Consider the following 18,122-nt stretch of genomic DNA (forward strand, 5'->3'; position numbering starts at 1 on the left):
TGGACTATCGGATGGTAGATGGATGGGTGGATGGATGGATAGATGGATGGATGGATGATTGGATGGGTGAATGGATAGATGGATGATTGGATGGAAGAATGGATGGGTGGATGAATGATCAAATGGATGGATGGGTACATGGGTGAGTGGGTGGATGGATGTCAGATGGATGGATGAAGAGATCACCAGGTAGATGGATAAATGAGTAGATAGATGGGTGGGTGAATGAATGGAGGGATGGGTAGATGGATGGATGGATGGTTGGATGCATGGAAAGATAAGTTGATGGATAGATGGATAGTCAGATGGAAGGATGGGTGAGTGGATGGATGGAGATCAGATGTATGGATGGATGATAGATGGTGAATGGATGGATAGATAGATGGTCAGATGGGTAGATGGATAAACAGATGGGTGAGTAGATGGATGGGTGAGTGAATGAATGAGTTGGTAGATGGATGGATGAACAGAAGGATAAGTGGATGGATAGATAGATGACTGGATGGATGGATGGATGGATGGATGGACACATGGAAGGATAAGTGAATGAATGTATGGATAGATGCATGCATGGAAGGATAAGTGGATGGGTGGGTGGATGGATGGATGGATGGATGGATGATTGGACGATTGAATGGATGATTGGATAGGTGATCAAATGGTTGGGTGGGTGGGTGGGTCAGTGAATGGGTGATCAGGTGGATGGATAGATGATCAAATGGATGAGTGGATGAGTAGATGAATGGGTAAGTAAATGAATGGATGGGTGGGTAGATAGATGGATGAATGGGTAGATGGACAGATGGATGGACAGATGGGTGGATGGATGATTAGATGAGTTTATGGGTGGATGAATGGATGAACACATGGGTGAGTAGATGAATGAGTGGGTGAATGAATGGATGGGTGGGTAGATGGATGGATGGATGGATTGGATGACTGGATGGATAATTAAATGGTTGGATGGGTGGGTAGGTGAGTGAATGGATGACCAGATGGATGGATAAATGATCAAATGGATGAATGGGTGATTAGATGGATGAGCAGATGGGTGGGTAGGTGAATTAATGGATGGGTGGGTAGATGGATGGATGGATGCATGATTAGATTATGAATAGATAGATGGATGATCACGTGGGTGAGTAGATGAATGAGTGGGTGAATGAATGGATGGGTATGTGGATGGATGGATGGATGGATGGATGGATGGATGGATGGATGGATGGATTGTTGGCTTTATGAAGGATAAGTAGATGGATGGATGAGTGGATGGATGGATGGATGGATGGATGGATGGATGGATGGATGGACAGACAGATGGATGGGTGGGTGAGTGAGTGGGTGGGTGGATGATCAGATGGACGGATGATTAGATGGAGGTGGATGAAGGATGGATGATCAGAGACCTTGTTGCTGAGCAATCTCGCAGTTGCCCCATCTGTATAATCTTCAGCATTTCTGACCCCATCTCCTCAGGGCTCAGTGTGTTTGTCTCAGGTCATGCTGCCAGCTTCCTCCCCCTCCCCCTCCCCCTCCCCCTCCCCCTCCCCCTCCCCCTCTCCCTCTCCTTCTCCCTCTCTGTCTGCCAGGCACAGCCCCTGCCTGGGCCCTCACCATGCCCTCCCATGCTCTATAGTTGTGTTCTTCTCAGTATAATCTGTGAGATGTTGGTGGACATGTACCTTCTCTGCATCCACAGGGTGGCTGTGCTGAAACTATCCTCTACCCTCCCTACCCTGTCCCATGCCTAAGACATCCTTCCCCTTCAGGGTTGAGGGCCCACTGGAATTCACTCATTCATTCATCCAACAGATAGTTACAGAGTGCCAAGTATATGCCAGGCACTGTGACCTCATGAAGCATGCACTTCAGTGGGGGACACAGACAAAATCAGGATAGGTAAAACATATGTTGTATTAACTGGTGATAAATGCTGAGGAGACAAAAGGATGCAGACAAAGGAGATAAGAAGTGTTGGAGCAGTTGTGATTCTGGATTGTGTGGCCTGGAAAAGCCTCCTGAGAAATGCCATGGAGTAAAAATCCAAAAGTGAGCAAGTCAGCCATGGAGTGTCTCAGGGAAGAGCATCCCGGGCAGGAGCAAGGTGCAGGCAAAGGCCCGGGGGCGGTGCCCACCCTCCCTCAAGTGTTTAAGGGCGGCCAGGAGTGAGGCAGGGAAGAGGGAAGGTGGGATACCAGTCTGGTCACACATCCACTGGAGGGAGCAGAGACAGGACACATTGAGGCAGGCTGGCGCCAACACAGGGTCCCTCCAGCTGCCGTGACCAAGGAGGATGGTGAGAGGCAGTTTGTGGAGATGTCTTGAAGCAGGTGCACAGGAGATGAATGTGGGTGTGAGAGACAGGTGACAAGGAGGACTCTGAGGCATGGGTGAGGATTGGACAGCAGTCGTGGTCAGTGAGGCTGAGGGAGGGCTGGTTGGAGGAAGATGAGGGTTTCAGATTTGGACGAGTTGAGTTTCCATGACTGTTAGATGTGCAGGAGAGAAGGCATGGAGTTAGGAGGGTAGATACAGCAGTCTGGAGCTGGGCCGGCCCCCTCCTGCTCCTCCATGGACACGGCTCCGGCCTTGTTATCGGAGCCTCCTGTGACTGGACTTGGGGATGTGGTCCAGCCGCCCTGTCCTCTGCAGTGTCCCCTCCCCACAGCTTACTTTGCAGGGGTCCGTGATATTCTCCCAGCCTCTCCTGCCCAGGCAGCCATCTTCTACCTGTCTCCCAGTGTCAAGGGAGCTGGCTGCCTCCCCCTCTTGCTCCTACCCACCCTGGCCATCCCATGCTGGCCGATGGTGCACCCTCGGTACTGCCGGCTCACGTCTTACCCCACCCACCCCATCCCCGGCCAAGCTCCAGACCCCGCGCCAATGACCAGCCTGACCTCCTTCCCTTTGCTTCCAACACTGACCCACCAGCACCTAGCAGTGTTAGCTCCAGCCCTGCTTCTCCTCCAGTGCAGGCCGCCACCACCCTCCCCTTCACCTACATCCACCAAGCTGTCGGCCCTGGCATTTCTGGGCCCCCTCCCACTCGTAGCTGCTGACCACAGGCTCTTCCTCCCACCACTTCAACAGGTCCCCCAGAGCACCTACCAGCCACCCAAGGAGCAGCAGCAGCTGGAGACGGTCAAGAGGCACAACCGCCGAAAGGCCGAGGTGAGCTGTGTGCGACCCCTGCCTTCCTAGAGACCCCATGTGGGGGATGTATGAAGGGAAGGTGGGGTGGGGAGAGGGAGGAGGAGGCAAGAGGGAGAGACTGGGTGGAAGCTTGTCCTCCCATGGCCTGGAGGACACTGGGCAGAGGCTGGTGGAACTGGAGCCGCCATGTCACTGTGGCAGGAGCTGCTGCTGAGGGCAAACATTGAGGAACTGCGCTGCGCCATGCCCAGGTCCTGCGGGGAGCCAGTGCAGGTACCACCCAGCTCTCTCAAGACCCATCATCGAGGTGGCATCTTCTCAAGCCATCAGAAAGTTCCTCCCAACATTATCGCAGTGACCACTTATGTAGCCTTTTATCACTGAGGGCCGGGGAGGGGCGGATTCTCAGTAACACTGGGAAAGTGCGCCTTGAGCCCACTGCGGTGTGGCCCTTAAGCAGGTGGGTATAGACACACACCCACATCCCCTGGGAGGAAGCTCACAGGAAAGCACCTGCAGGCGCTGCCTCTGGGTGTCTCCAGATGTTCTGTGACGAGCATTTCATGCCTCTGTCAGGAAAAAACAAACCCAGGTATGTTTGCCAATAAAGAAAAAGCAAAGAGACAGGGACAGGAGAGACTGTGCCTGGCGGGGCCCACTCAGGAGCACGGCCCCACTGGGTGGCAGGGCCACCGTGAGGGCACACCCGGGGTGGGCAGCCCGCGTGGTGCATGCCGCGGGGCCGAGCTGGCTGAGCGCTCAGAGGGGTGGCCTTTGCAGCCACTCCACTCACTGCAACTTGCGGTGCCCACCTGGGGTGTGTTGGCAAAGCAGCTGGAGGCTGGGCTGGGAGCAGACAAGCTTGGGGAGAGGCCATGGGGGCCAGCCAGACCCCAGCTCTGGGAGTGGCTGAGAAGAGAGTCACTGAGCCCTGAGGCCAAGTTGTCCTGACTAGAAACCACTGTTCCCAGGCCCACAGGCCCTGCACCCTCCCTGTTCCAACTTGGGTGAAACCCCAGCAAGGTTTGAGGGGCATTGGAAGACAGAGATGCTGACCTGGGGTAGTGGTAGGGATAGGCAGCTGCGGGGAGGATGAAAAGGAGTGAGCCAGGCCTCCCCAGGGTGCTGGGCCAGCATCCACCTGGTGTGTGTTTGGGGGCACCCAACAGGCACAGGTGCCAGGCAGCCAGCTCTGCCCTGACTCCAGCAGGGCTCCAAGCAGCAGCTGCGGCTTCAATTCCCACCCCGAATCCGAAAGACTCCGAAGCTGACTTTCTATAGGGTGAGGGATTCTCCTGGATGGTCAGGCTGCTGTCCCTGGGCACCCACCCCGCCAGACCTTTTCTGTCCCTAGAGGCTCAGATGACCTGAGCTGGGGGACCCAGAGTCCCAAGGACGGCCCCACTCTGGGGGAGAGGGAAGCACCCGGGCAGGGAGTAGGTGGGAAGGGCACCCGGGCAGGGGGTGGGTGTGAAGGGTAGGAGGGCAGGGGGTGGGCGTGAAGGGCACGAGGGCAGGGGGTAGGCATGAGGGGCACGAGGGCAGGGGGTGGGTGTGAAGGGCACGAGGGCAGGGGGTAGGTGTGAAGGGCACCCGGGCAGGGGGTGGGTGTGAAGGGTATGAGGGCAGGGGGTAGGCATGAGGGGCACGAGGGCAGGGGGTGGGTGTGAAGGGTATGAGGGCAGGGGGTAGGCGTGAAGGGCACCCGGGCAGGGGGTGGGTGTGAAGGGTATGAGGGCAGGGGGTAGGCGTGAAGGGCACGAGGGCAGGGGGTAGGTGTGAAGGGCACCCGGGCAGGGGGTGGGTGTGAAGGGTATGAGGGCAGGGGGTGGGTGTGAAGGGCATGAGGGCAGGGGGTAGGTGTGAAGGGCACCCGGGCAGGGGGTGGGTGTGAAGGGTATGAGGGCAGGGGGTAGGCATGAGGGGCACGAGGGCAGGGGGTGGGTGTGAAGGGTATGAGGGCAGGGGGTAGGCGTGAAGGGCACGAGGGCAGGGGGTAGGCATGAGGGGCACGAGGGCAGGGGGTAGGCATGAGGGGCACGAGGGCAGGGGGTGGGTGTGAAGGGCACGAGGGCAGGGGGTAGGTGTGAAGGGTATGAGGGCGGGGGTAGGCATGAGGGGCACGAGGGCAGGGGGTAGGTGTGAAGGGTATGAGGGCAGGGGGTAGGCATGAGGGGCACGAGGGCAGGGGGTGGGTGTGAAGGGTATGAGGGCAGGGGGTAGGCGTGAAGGGCACGAGGGCAGGGGGTAGGCGTGAAGGGCACGAGGGCAGGGGGTAGGCATGAGGGGCACGAGGGCAGGGGGTAGGTGTGAAGGGCACCCGGGCAGGGGGTAGGCGTGAAGGGCATGAGGGCAGGAGGGTCACCTGTTGCTCCCAAAGGTCCCCTCAAGTCCCCACCACAGCCAGTCCCCACTCCACAGCCCGACAACGTCCCGGTCAAGCTGAACACCACAGCCATCCTGCGAGAAGGGGCCTTGTACCAGCGGCAGGTGGAGCAAGAGCTGCAGAGGTGAAGGGTGGCAGGCCCCCCACCTGACTTCCACAGCATCACCCTTGGGAGCAAAGGCCCAGAGGAGGGGCCTGGGGGCTGGGCAGCTCCGTGGAGAGGGCTCAGGGGTCACAACAGGCTGTGGTCCTGCAGCGCCAGGGGCGACAAGCAGGACTGTGTCAGGGTCACAGGTGCACCTTACAAAGATCATCCCAGCCCATGGAGGGGCATGAATGGGGGTGGAGGAACTTAGCAAAGGCCTGACCCCCCCAAACTTCCCTTGGGGTTACCTCCTCTCTGGACCCCTTCCTGATGCCCCCACCTCCTAGACCACCAGGGCTGCAAACCCCTGTGCTGACCCCACGCAATGTGATCATGTCTTTCCTTGTCTGCGAGTCAGGCTGTGGGGGGAGCATGGGTGCCTGACCAGATGGTAGAGTGGATGCACAGATGGTGCACAGGGGCAAGGGTGGCCAGGCCAGTGGAGGACAGAAGGTTGATGGATGGACCGATGACGGACACAGGGTTGGTGGGTGGACAGACAGCTGGACAGAGTGAGGGTAGACAAACAAGTGGATGAAGGGAGGGGTGGGTGGATGGGGCTGATGGGTGGAAGGTGGGTCGGGGGTAGGAGTAAGGGCAGGCCACGCAGTTGGGTGTCAGGAGTAGCAGCCCATGCCTACATAGCCACTGTCCCCCAGGAAAATCTGTGGCCACCCAGGAGCCTCCATCACGGGAGGAACCCCAAGCTGTGCTTCTGTCCCTCTTTGCCCAGAGTTGATAAGCTCGTGGATGGGGCTGGGGACTTCTCTGAGTTCCTCGAGTGGCAGAAGAAGATGCAGGCGAAGGACCGGGAAGAGCAGCTGGCTGCAAGCGAGTGCCGGCGGTTGCAAGGGAAGCTTAGCCATGAGGAGGCCATCCTGGCCCGGCAGAGCCTCATGCAGGAGAACAAGCAGAGAGTGGAGCAGCAGAAGGAGCAGGTGGGTGCCATGCGGGGCAGCTGGGCATGGGGCGGCCAGCTGAGCTGTGTGCCCACTGGGAGCTGTAGGGCCGGGACTGGCAGCGGAGCTGAGTGTCCACAGCCCCCGCCCCCGTAGAAGCTACTGATGTGTCGGTCCCGGCTTCTCTTCCTCCTCGAAGGACACACTGCCTAGGTAGGCACTCTCAGCCTGTGTTCCCCGAGAGTGCCTGCTCCTTCCAATGGGCCTCCCAGTGGCCTGGACCAGCAGGGAGCCTCAGCCCCAGGAGGCCGGCCTGTATACTTTCTCCTGTGACGTATCCCTTTGCAGGCCTGTGGTCAGGGGCTTGATCAAAGGTCACTCAGATTGTTTCTTTTGATAGTTTCATCTGTGTCTGTAGTCAGTTTTAAGGCTTGCCTTTTCTTTCCTTTTTACTTTAAAAAATAAATATGAAGGTCAGGCCAGGCATGGTGGCTCACACCTGTAGTCCCAGCATTTAGGACGCCAAGGCCAGAAGATCACTTGAGCCCAGGAGTTCAAGATCAGCCTGAGCAACAGAGCAAAATCTCATCTCTATAAAAAATACAAAAATTAGCTGGGCATGGTGGTGCGTGCCCATAGTCCCAGCTACTCAGGAGGCTGAGGTAGGAGGATCACTTGAGCCTGGAAGGTCAAGGTTGCAGTAAGCCATGATCATGTCACTGCACTCCATCATGGGTGACAGAGCGTAGCTGTCTCAAAAAGAAAACAAACAAACAAAAAAATGAAGTCCAAACAATGTGAAAAGGTAGACTCAGAGATGTCTCACCTCTTGTAAGTCTATAACTTACAATCCATTTCCATCTTCCTTTGTAGGTCCTTCCTTTCATTAATTTCTGGATTACCTTTCCCATCTTTCAAAGCAAATAACACCCTTGTATATATGTACTTTTTCCTTCCCTTTTTTGTTACATAAAAGGTCACATTTTGCTTTATCTGCAAAGAATAATGTGCAAGGCTTTCACCTTTGCAGAGCTGGATTTTCAGGATAAACTTTTAGAGGAAGTTACATTTTCAGATGTCACACCAAAGAGTAATTGGATATGTGGGAGTCCTTGCCGTTTGGGACGCGTGGTTTTACTGAATATGACCAATCGTCTCCCTGGTACTTTTATTACCATCTTACTCCCCCAAAGTGTGAGAGGGGTCTGATCCGCATGCCCCAGCACAGAGTGTACGAGGCTGAATTCGTGAATTTGTGCCAATTTCATGGGTGAGAAATAGTATCTTGGTATAGTTCTGATTTGCATCTCATTTATTTATCAGTGAATTTGAGCAAATGTCCACACGTATAAGTGATTTCTGTGTCTATTTCTGTGAACCGTCTGTTCGTGTCTTTTGTCCATTTTCTATTGCACTTTTGACCTTCATTTCCTCGACTTTTTTTTTTTTGGTTCTTTATTTCTTTAACTTGACAAATGCAATTGAATATATTTATGACATATAACTTTTTTTTTTTTTTTTTTTTTTTTGAGATGGAGTCTTGCTCTGTCGCCCAGGCTGGAGTGCAGTGGCACAATGTCATTTCACTGCAAGCTCCGCCTACCAGGTTCACGCCATTCTCCCACCTCAGCCTCCTGCGTAGCTGGGACTACAGGTGCCCACCACTACGCCTGGCTAATTTTTTGTATTTTTAGTAGAGATGGGGTTTCACCGTGTTAGCCAGAATGGTCTCGATCTCCTGACCTTGTGATCCGCCTGCCTTGGCCTCCCAAAGTGCTAGGATTACAGGCGTGAGCCACCGCGCCTGGCTGATTGATTGATTGATTGATTTTTAATTTTTTTTATTTTTTATTTTTTTTGAGACAGTCTCGCTCTGTCACCCAGGCTGGAGTGCAGTGGTGCCATCTCGGCTCACTACAAGCTCTGCTTCCCAGGTTCACGCCATTCTCCTGCCTCAGCCTCCCAAGGAGCTGGGACTACAGGCACCTGCCACCATGCCCGGCTAATTTTTTTGTATTTTTAGTAGAGATGAGGTTTCACTGTGTTAGCCACGATGGTCTGATCTCCTGACTTTGTGATCCACCCACCTCGGCCTCCCAAAGTGATGGGATTACAGGCATGAGCCGCCGCACCCAGCCTTTTTTTTTTTTTTAAGATGGAAGCTTGCTCTGTCGCCCAGGCTGGAGTGCAGTGGTGTGATCTCGGTTCACTGCAACCTCTGCTTCCTGGGTTCAAGCAATTCTCCTGCCTCAGCCTCCCGAGTAGCTGGGACTACAGGCGAGCACACCATGCCTGGCTAATTTTTGTTTTTTGTTTTTTTTTTTGTTTGTTTTTGAGACAGAGTCTCGCTCTGTCGCCCAGGCTGGAGTGTATTGGCATGATCATGGCTCACTACAACCTCTGCCTCCTGGGTTTAAGAAATTCTCTTCCTCAGCCTCCTGAATAGCTGGGATTATAGGCGTGTGCCACCATACCCAGCTATATATATATTTGTGTGTGTGTGTGTATTTTTAGTAGAGATGAGGTTTCACCATCTTGGCCAGGCTGATCTTGAACTCCTGACCTCGTGATCCACCCACCTCGGCCTCCCAAAGTGCTGGGATTACAGGCATGAGCCACTGCACCTGGCCTAACATGATCTTTTGGAATACGAATACATTGTGAAATGGCTAAATCAAGCTAATTAGCATATGCATTATCTCATATACTTATTTATGGTAAGAACACTTACAATCTACTCTCTTAGCAATTTTTCTTTTTTGGTTGTTTTTTCTTTGGGTTTTTTTTTTTTTTTTTTTTTTTTGAGGAGTCTCACTCCATTGCCCAGGCTGGAGTACAGTGGGTTGATCTCAGCTCAGTACAACCTGTACCTCCCAGGGTCAGGCAGTTATCCTGCCTCAGGCTCCTATGTAGCTGGGACTACAGGTGCACACCACCATGCCTGAATAATTTTTGTATTTTTAGTAGAGATGAGGTTTCACCATATTGGCCAGGCTGGTCTCAAACTCCTGACCTCAAGTGATCCATCCACTTTGGCCTCCCAAAGTGCTGGGATTACAGGCATGAGTCACTGTGCCCACCCACAGTTTTTCTTTTTTGAGACAGGGTCTCACTCTGTCGCTGATGATCTCAGCTGATTGCAACCTCTGCCTCCCAGGCTCAAACCATCCTCCCACCTCAGCCTCCCTAGTAGTTGAAACTACAGGCACGCACCACCTTTTTAGGAGAGACATGGTTTCACCATGTTGCCCAGGCTGGTCTCTAACTCCTGGGCTCAAGTGATTCACCTGCCTCAGTCTCCCAAAATGCTGGGATTATGGAAATGCACCTCTGCGCCCAGCCTAATGTTCTTTATATGTTAGGAAAAATAATCTTTATAATATATTGTTGCAGATGGCTTTTTTTCCAGTTTGTCATTTGACTTTGTATATGAGGTTTATGATGTGTGTTTGCCATGCAAATATTCTTTTCATGTCTTCAAATTTAACATTCTTTTCTTCTGTTGTGTTTGGAGTTAGAAAATGCCACTCTTGGCTGGGTGCGGTGGCTCACACCTGTAATCCCAGCACGTTGGGAGGCTGAGGCAGGCTGATCACCTGAGGTCAGGCATTCGAGACCAGACTAGCCAACATGGTGAAACCCCATCTCTACTAAAAACAAACAAATAAACATTAGCTGGGTGTGGTGGCACACCAACTAATTACTCCTGAGTAATCCCACCAACTCAGGAGGCTGAGGCACGAGAATCGCTTGAACCCGGGAGGTGGAGGTTGCAGTGAGCCAAGATCATGCCATTGCACTCTAGCCTGGACGACAGAGTGAGACTCTGTCTCAAATAGAAAAAAGAAAATGGCGCTCTTCTCATACCAGGTTACAGAGGGGGTATCAGGCTTCTCTCCTGGTCTAAGGATGTCCAGCTACAAGCATTCATGTGACTAATATTTTTTCTTACTAAATTAACTAGATTAGGTGGCACTAAATATTTGAAGTAAAAAGAGTTTTAGTTTTTCTTATGCAGCTTATATTGGACTGATTGCTTTTACAGTCTCAATGTGTTTTAGTGAACTATAACTTTTGTTTCTGCTTGAGGTTCTAGTACCACAACCCAAGCCATGGGCACCCTTTCATCTCCTCCTCTGACCTTTGGGCACTGCTCGAGAGTCTTTGGAAGCATCTTTTCCATTGAGAGGAGAGATGTTTGGGGCCTACCTGAATGTTCTCTGCTTAAGACACACAGACTCAGTTATTCTCCAAGGAACCTCCGTGCCTCATAGAAGCCAGTATTGAGTTCCCTATCTGGGTGCTTTTCTGTTTTTTTCAACAGTTACCAGTTTTTGTTTTTTTTTTTGGAGATGGGGTTTTGCCATGTTGGCCAGGCTGGTCTCGAACTCCCAGTCTTAAGTGATCCACACGCCTCGGCCTCCCAAAGTGCTGGAATTACAGTCATAAGCCGCCATGTCTGGCCTACAGTGACCAGTTTTAAAGTACTCTAGCAATGGGGCTGGAAAAGGATATATTTTTAAATTACGGCTGGATGTGGTGGCTCACACCTGTAATCGCAGCACTTTGGGAGTCCAAGGTGGCTAGATCACTTGAACCCAGGAGGTCGAGACCAGCCTGAACAACATAGTGAGACCCCGTGTCTACAAAAAAATGTTTGTTTGTTTTTGAGACGGAGTTTCACTCTTGTTGCCCAGGCTGGAGTGCAATGGCATGCTCTCGGCTCACCATAACCTCTGCCTCCTGGGTTCAAGCTATTCTCCTGCCTCAGCCTCCCAAGTAGCTGGGATTACAGGCGTGCACCATCATGCCGAGCTAATTTTGTATTTTGAGTAGAGACGGGGTTTCTCTATGTTGGTCAGGCTGGTCTGGAACACCCGACCTCAGGTGATCTGCCCACCTCAGCCTCCCAAAGTGCTGGGATTACAGGCGTGAGCCACTGTGCCCGGCCAATAACTTGTTTTTTAATCTGTTATCACTGTGACATTAACCTAGAATAGCTGTACTGGTATCAACACTAAACTCCTGGGTAAGGAATGACATTTCATGTTTTGGTTGTCATGGGTAATCATTCTTTGAATACTTTTTTTTTTTTTTTTTTTTGAGATAGGGTCTTGCTGTGTCACCCAGGCTGGAATGCAGTGGCACAATCATGGCTCACTGTAACCTCAAACTCCTGGACTCAAATGATTCTCCCACTTCAGCCTCCTGAGTAGCTGGGACCACAGGCATGAGCCACCAGACCTCGCTAGTTTTGTATTTTTTGTAGAGACAAGGTCTTACTATGTTGGTCTCAAACTCCCAGACTCAAGCAATGCTCCCTGCTCAGCCTCCCCATGTGCTGGGATTACAAGTGTGAGCCGCGGCAGCCGGCCCTACGAGTACATTTTACCGAAGTCTTCAGGAAGATTGTTTCATCAAGCAGCACTTGCATCTTTTTTCCACTTGATTCTGGTCACAGAAATGCCGTTCCATGTGTTCTCCCTTCATTTTAATTTTGAAGGTGCCGGTGCAGGTAACTGAAAGCTCCGGCTTGGTGTGAGCTTAGTAAGCAGCCAGTGCAAGCCATGCTCTGTGGCAGGAAGGAGGAGGGAATGTGTGGGAAACCTGGTGGGACGTCCACAGCAGGCCCAAGGATGCATGTGGCTGCCCCTGGCCCCTGAGTGACAGCAGGCAGGACCGTGGGTCCAAGGTTGATGTCTGGGTCGTGTGACCTTGGACTCAGGCTCTGAGGCTGATCTCTCCGCTGCTTACTGCCTGGGAACTCTCGCCTTACTGTGAGCCTGGCCTGGTGACCACACACTCATAGATTGTCAAACACCTATCCCTGTCTACCACTCCCGGCCTGTGGGCCTCTTTTCCTTCTTCCCCTGCTCATTCCTCTCTGCCGACTCCCTATTCTGTGCTGAGGCTGGTGCTGTGGCTGATGGGGACACTCTTTCCTGAGCCCTTGCTGGGTGCTGGCCCAGCACCCAGTGCACCTGAGGGGGTGGGCGTGGCCATCTTCATTTCCCCGCAAAGAAACTGAAACCCAGAGAGGCCCAAGATTTGTCTGCTGCCAGGGAGCTACCAGGGTGGCAGAGGCAGAACTCAGCATCCTGTGTGTCTTACTCCCAAGGGGGAGCCTTTTCTGTGGACTGCTGCTGCCTCCCTGATTCCACATTCCCAAAGAGCCAGGAGGCACTGCCGCCCTATTCTGCACTCCCAGCCTGAGGCGCCCAGCCGTCTCCGTGCCGTGGCCCCTGGCGCTGTGGCTGGGGGCAGAGGGCCATTGCGGACCACCTCTGTTCTCTCTTTGCTTATTGTCTGGTTGACTGAGATGGGACTTTTGGTATTTTTTGGTGCCCACTTTTTTCACCTTCTATTTCCATACAACGTATTATCAAATTTGTAAAGAAACTTTTGTTTTTTTATTTCAGAACAATTTTTAAATTTACAAAAAAGCCGTAAAGATAGTACAGAGTATTCCACGTCCCCCCTACCCCGGGCTCCCTACCCTGGTTTCCTCCACTGTGAACAGCTTACGTTGCTACTGGGTGCACTGGGTCTCTAGGCTACCACAACAAAGTACCACAAACTGGGTGGCTTCAAATGCAGGAAGGTGGCCCCCAAGACCACGCTGGGAGGAAGGGAGAGGACGTGAGGTGGAAGTTCCCCAGCAGGCCCGACCTTCAGAGCACCGCCAGGAGTGAATGGGCTTAGCCCTGGGTTCTGGGGTGATTCAAAGGCAGGGACTGGGTCTACCTTCAGACCTCATGCTGTGCCCTGGGCCGGGGCGGGCCAGGCAGGGAAGCCGGTGCAGCCCCACTCACCGTGGCAGGTCCACTGTCTGAGCAGATGGCCAAGCTGATGCTACAGCATGCGGAGAGACGGCTCCGGGAGGACAGGTCCAGGAAGGAGCTGGTGGAGCAGGTGATAGAGGGGCAGAAGAACGTCAAGGCCGCCCAGACGAAGCTCGCGAAGGGCCGACGGCAGACAGGTAGTCAGGAGCCAAGTGTCACTGGCCCGGCCCCGTTCTTCCCCACTCAGGTGCTGGGGTGCCACCCTTTCCTGAGCAAGCTACTATAGCTGTCAAGGGTCACGGGGCCCCTTGAGGGAGGCACTCCCAAGTGGCCGCACTGAGGCCAGGGCCTGGCTGGGGAACCCCAGGGGAGGTGCCTCCCTGTCCAGCGCCTGCCCTGACACCCACCGGCCACCTCAGCTCCTGGCTTGGCCCCCAAGTTCAGGAGGTAATTGAGGAGAGTCGGGGGCTGCTGCGGCGCAGGGCGCAGGCGGCCCAGGAGGAGCAGCGGCGCCGTTGTGAACTCATCTCCCAGCTGCGCGCACTCGAGACGCAGCCCACGCTCAAGGGCAAGCTCGTGGACCTGACCCAGGTGAGGACACAGTCCTGGACAGGCCCATGCCTCAGGGAGCCTCCGTGCTGGCACTGCCATGGGAGGCTGTTTCCAGGGTTCCCACCAGCACCACAGGTGGGTCTTGCACCACCTGAAACCTGGCCTGCCACCCTCCGTGACTCAGCACCCATGTGCCGCGGGCCTGGGTCTGGCCCTAAGAGTTCACAATCCTGCAGGTGAGGCAGACACTGAGCCAGTCCTCTGTAACCCCTGGGGGTGGCCAAGGTGGGCTTCACGGAGGAGACCACTTAGGAGCTGCCTGTTGAGGGAGGGCCAGGGTGGAAAGGGCAGTGTAGGGAGAGGGCAGGTGTTCAAAGGCTGGATGGAGGCTGGATGTAGCAGGAGGTTGAGGAGGGTCTGCTGGAAGCCCGTGTGAGAAGGCATGATGAGGGGCCAGGCCTCAGAGGAGCACGGGGACTCAGCTGCAGGGCCTGGCCCAGCCCCAAGGCCATGGAGAGTGCAAATGGCTGTTTGCCCCAGGCCCGAAGCCTGGCTGGGGAGATAGTCATGAGCTCCATTTGGGTCTTGCCACAGTGGAGGAGCCTCAGTCCAGCTGAGATGTGCAGACCCACACAAGGTATAACGTTGCAGAGCAGAGCCCAGGCTGGAGAGGCTGGGAGCATGTTTCTTAAGCAGTGTTGAAGCAGAGGGAAGGTGGGCAAGGGGTGGGCCCATGGAGCAGGGGAGGGATCCTGGTGGGAAGCATCAGAGCCCAGCTTGGGGCTTCCCCTACCACCCCATAGACCCCTGGCTATGGCCTGGAAGGAGAGATGTCCATAGTGGAGCTGCGAGAGCGGCTGGCCCTGCTCAAAGAGAATCAGCGGCGCAAGGAGGAAGAAAAGCGGGATCAAATCATTCAGGGCAAGCGCACCAAGAGCCAGGAACTGCAGAACACGGTGGAGCAGATCTCGCTGTGCCGTGCAGCCATGGGGAGATCCGCAGCCTTGAGGTTGGTACTGGGCTTGGGGAGTTGGTACTTGTCTCTGGGTGGACAGGGAGCAGTAAGCCTGCCTTGTACCCTCCTGGGTGGGTCTCCTTGAAACAACCCGCCACCTTCCTGCCCAGGAAGTTCCCTTGCCATAACTCCCCTCACCCCTATTATTGTATTACGTGACTTCCAGGCACATGGGAATGGTGCAAAATTCTGCATCCATGGCTTAGATGCCATGACCTAGATGCGGTCATTTCTGCACCCAGCTCGTGGGTCCAACCTTTCACCATATGTGCTTCACGTAGCCAGCTAGCTATTTATGTCTGCAGAAGCATTTGGAAGTAGCTGCAGGAATCAGAAACTTTACTCTTAAACACTTCAGCATACATCTAAAAAAAAGATCGTCCTACATAAAACCACAGCACCCTGACACCAATAGAAAATTGAAAAAAATTCCCAACATCATCTAAATATCTCATTTTTTCTTTCACATTTCTCCAGGTGTCCAAAGACTGTTGGCCAACTGTGTTTTTTGTTTGTTTGTTTGTTTGTTTGAGATGGAGTCTTGCTCTGTCACCAGGCTGGAATGCGGTGGCACAATCTCAGCTCACTGCAACCTCTGCCTCCCAGTTTCAAGCCTCAGCCTCCCAAGTAGCTGGGACTACAGGAGTGTGCCACCATGCTCGGCTTTTTGTATTTTAGTAGAGATGGTGTTTCACCATGTTGGCCAAGATGGTCTCAAACTCCTAACCTCATGATCCGCCTGCCTTGGCCTCCCAAAGTGCTGGGATTACAGGCGTGAGCCCAGCCTGGCTAACATTTTTTAAAGACTGCTTCTGTAATTTTTTTTTTTCTTTTTAAACCAGGATCTAGTTGAGGGTGGCAGATAGCTCCTGTGCATACACACACATACAGATGCCTTTTTACTTGTTTGGGGGACAGTCTGGTGATGTTTTTTAGCCCCTTGTGGCTATCCCCTGGCAACCAGGTCAGACATGGGCAGGCATGTCACCTGGCCCTGGGGTCAGGCTGGCCTCTGGACCCTGGCCTAGTTCCCAGGGAGGCCCAGCTGTTGTAGCAGAGCCTTGTTCGGAGCCTGGCATACAGGGCTCCAGAGAAAGTTTCTGAGTGGGACTGGGTGGGGAGGATGACAGGGCAGACAGAAGGAAGGACTAATCATTGCTGATGGAAGAGAACCCTTCACTATTGGTCCTTGGAGGGGCTGCTGCTCTGGCTGCAATTCAGAGGAGGCACAGGGCAACCGCTGCTGTTGCTGTTCAGGGCTGGCTGGCTGCCCACCAGATCCCCAAGGTGGCAAACACCTGGACAGCTCATCACTTCCAGCTGCTGGCCATGGCCTGGCAGAGCTCAGATGCAGCCTGGTTGGTGTCAGGGTGCCTCCAAAGGTCTACCTCCTGCTAAAAAAGTTAGAGGGGGGCTCAGGCATGCACTCAGGCCCCAGGCCATAAATTCACCAGGGGCGACCTGGACAGTCAGGCAAAAGTGGTGGAGACGGGGGAACAGCACATGCAAATACCCCAAGGGTGTGAAGTCCACGGACGCCAAAGCCAGCAGGGAACAATGTATACCATCAGAAGGATCAGGGCCATGTCTACAGCTACCTGTGGAGATGCACACCACAGCACCACAGCGCTAGCAGGGAGTACCTCCAGGCAAGAGACAAAAGAGTGTGAGGTCGAAGGGGGCTTTCACATGTGTACCCCAGTTATGCATATAGTTAGTACACCTGTAATACTTTTTTTTTTAAATGTTAAGTTTAAAAAAAGCTGCCAGGCGCCGTGGCCCACACCTGTAATCCCAGCATTTTGGGAAGCTGAGGTGGGAGGATTGCTTGAGCCTGGGAGGTCAAGGCTGCAGTGAGCCATGATCGCGCCACTGCACTCCAGCCTGGGCGACAGAGTGAGACCCTGCCTCAAACAAACAAACAAACAACAACAAAAATTTTTAAAAAGAAAAAAGAGCAAAAGGGTAGAAGTGCTGGAGACCCCCCACCCCCAGCCCCTGAGCGGTGGTCCTGTCTGGGAGCGCACCGCGGGCCCTGGGCTTCGCTGTCTGTCCTAAATTACTCCGGTGAACCTCTCCGGCCGCGTAGCTCCTTGTCCCCGCGTCGCTTGGACACGGGTGGCATCCTGGGTCTGGCCTGGGCCTCCCGGCGGCCTGCTTCTGAGCCCGCCGCGTCGCCTGCCAGGTGGGAGGAGAAGAAGGCCCTTGCGGCGGCCCGGGAGGCGCCCTCGCAGGACGAGCGCGTGCAGCAGCTGCGGCGCAGGATCTCGGAGAGGGCGGCCGAGCGCAGCAGGCAGGCGGCCTTGCTGCACGTGTCGGCGCCGCGGGCCGCGGGCCCCAAGCCCCGCGTGAGTCCGGGTTGGTGGGTGGAGTCCGGGCGACTGAAAGCCGGGACCGGGTGGGGATGGCGGGCGCGGCGCGCAGGGACCAGCGTCGCGGGGCGGGGATGGCGGGGAGATTCGCTCCGGGCCGCAGCCAGGAGCTACTCAGCGGCGGGCGCGGGAGGCGGTGGGGGGCGTCCCTGCCCGCGCCGACGCGTTCCCCGACCTGCAGGCGCAGCTAGAGGCGCAGCACTGGCTGGAGCTGGAGCGGAGCCGCGAGCGCAGGCTGCAGGCGCTGCAGCAGGGAGGCTCCGGACCCGGGCCCGCGCGCCGCCTGGAGGCCGCCTGAGCCAGGCAGAGCTCGCCCTAGCCGCTTGCGGGCCACCCCCACCCCCACCGCCCCAATAAAGCGTGCGGTCCGCGGTGCGCGCCTCCTCTTCCTTGGCCGAGACCCCCTTAGCCCCGCCGCACCTGCCTCCGCACCCCTCTCCCTCCCTAGCCCCCATCTGCCCAGAAAAGGATTGCCAGATAAAAAGGCAGGACGCCCAGTTACTGCGTGGGGGCAAACTTATGCTAAAAATGTATCCTCTCCTTATCGGGAATTCAACTTAACTGGGCATCCTGCCATTTTATGAGCGAAATCTGGCCACCCCGGCCCAGGTCCTAGCACTTCCCTACAGCCTAGCACAAGGCATTCCTGGTGCCCACCTCTTGGAACTCCCAGAACTCCTTCCGATGTGGAAAGCTGGAACCCTCACCCTTTGCCGGCATCCAGGTGGCTTCACCTAGGGAACCCCCAAGACTGAGTGGCGACTGTGTGCGTTTGGCTGGGGAAGTGGCCAGGATTCTTGAGCGCCAACGTTGCACTG

General features: G+C 54.7%; 1 protein-coding gene across 1 annotated transcript in view; it reads left to right on the forward strand.

Annotated features, from left to right (window-relative positions):
• CFAP99 (cilia and flagella associated protein 99) overlaps nucleotides 1-17,639 on the forward strand; it is a 45,868-nt gene extending 28,229 nt beyond the window's left edge. Inside the window, exons 7-16 of the mRNA XM_010384369.2 lie at nucleotides 3,091-3,171; nucleotides 3,355-3,426; nucleotides 4,364-4,435; nucleotides 5,575-5,663; nucleotides 6,418-6,622; nucleotides 13,421-13,562; nucleotides 13,805-13,956; nucleotides 14,721-14,926; nucleotides 17,118-17,280; nucleotides 17,486-17,639. Coding sequence (XP_010382671.2) covers nucleotides 3,091-3,171; nucleotides 3,355-3,426; nucleotides 4,364-4,435; nucleotides 5,575-5,663; nucleotides 6,418-6,622; nucleotides 13,421-13,562; nucleotides 13,805-13,956; nucleotides 14,721-14,926; nucleotides 17,118-17,280; nucleotides 17,486-17,602 — 1,299 coding nt within the window. The 3' untranslated portion in view covers nucleotides 17,603-17,639. The remainder of the gene's footprint in view (nucleotides 1-3,090; nucleotides 3,172-3,354; nucleotides 3,427-4,363; nucleotides 4,436-5,574; nucleotides 5,664-6,417; nucleotides 6,623-13,420; nucleotides 13,563-13,804; nucleotides 13,957-14,720; nucleotides 14,927-17,117; nucleotides 17,281-17,485) is intronic.
• Nucleotides 17,640-18,122: the final 483 nt, after the last annotated feature.

Source organism: Rhinopithecus roxellana, chromosome 2, assembly GCF_007565055.1.
Source record: "Rhinopithecus roxellana isolate Shanxi Qingling chromosome 2, ASM756505v1, whole genome shotgun sequence".
NCBI classification, from domain to species: domain Eukaryota; kingdom Metazoa; phylum Chordata; class Mammalia; order Primates; family Cercopithecidae; genus Rhinopithecus; species Rhinopithecus roxellana.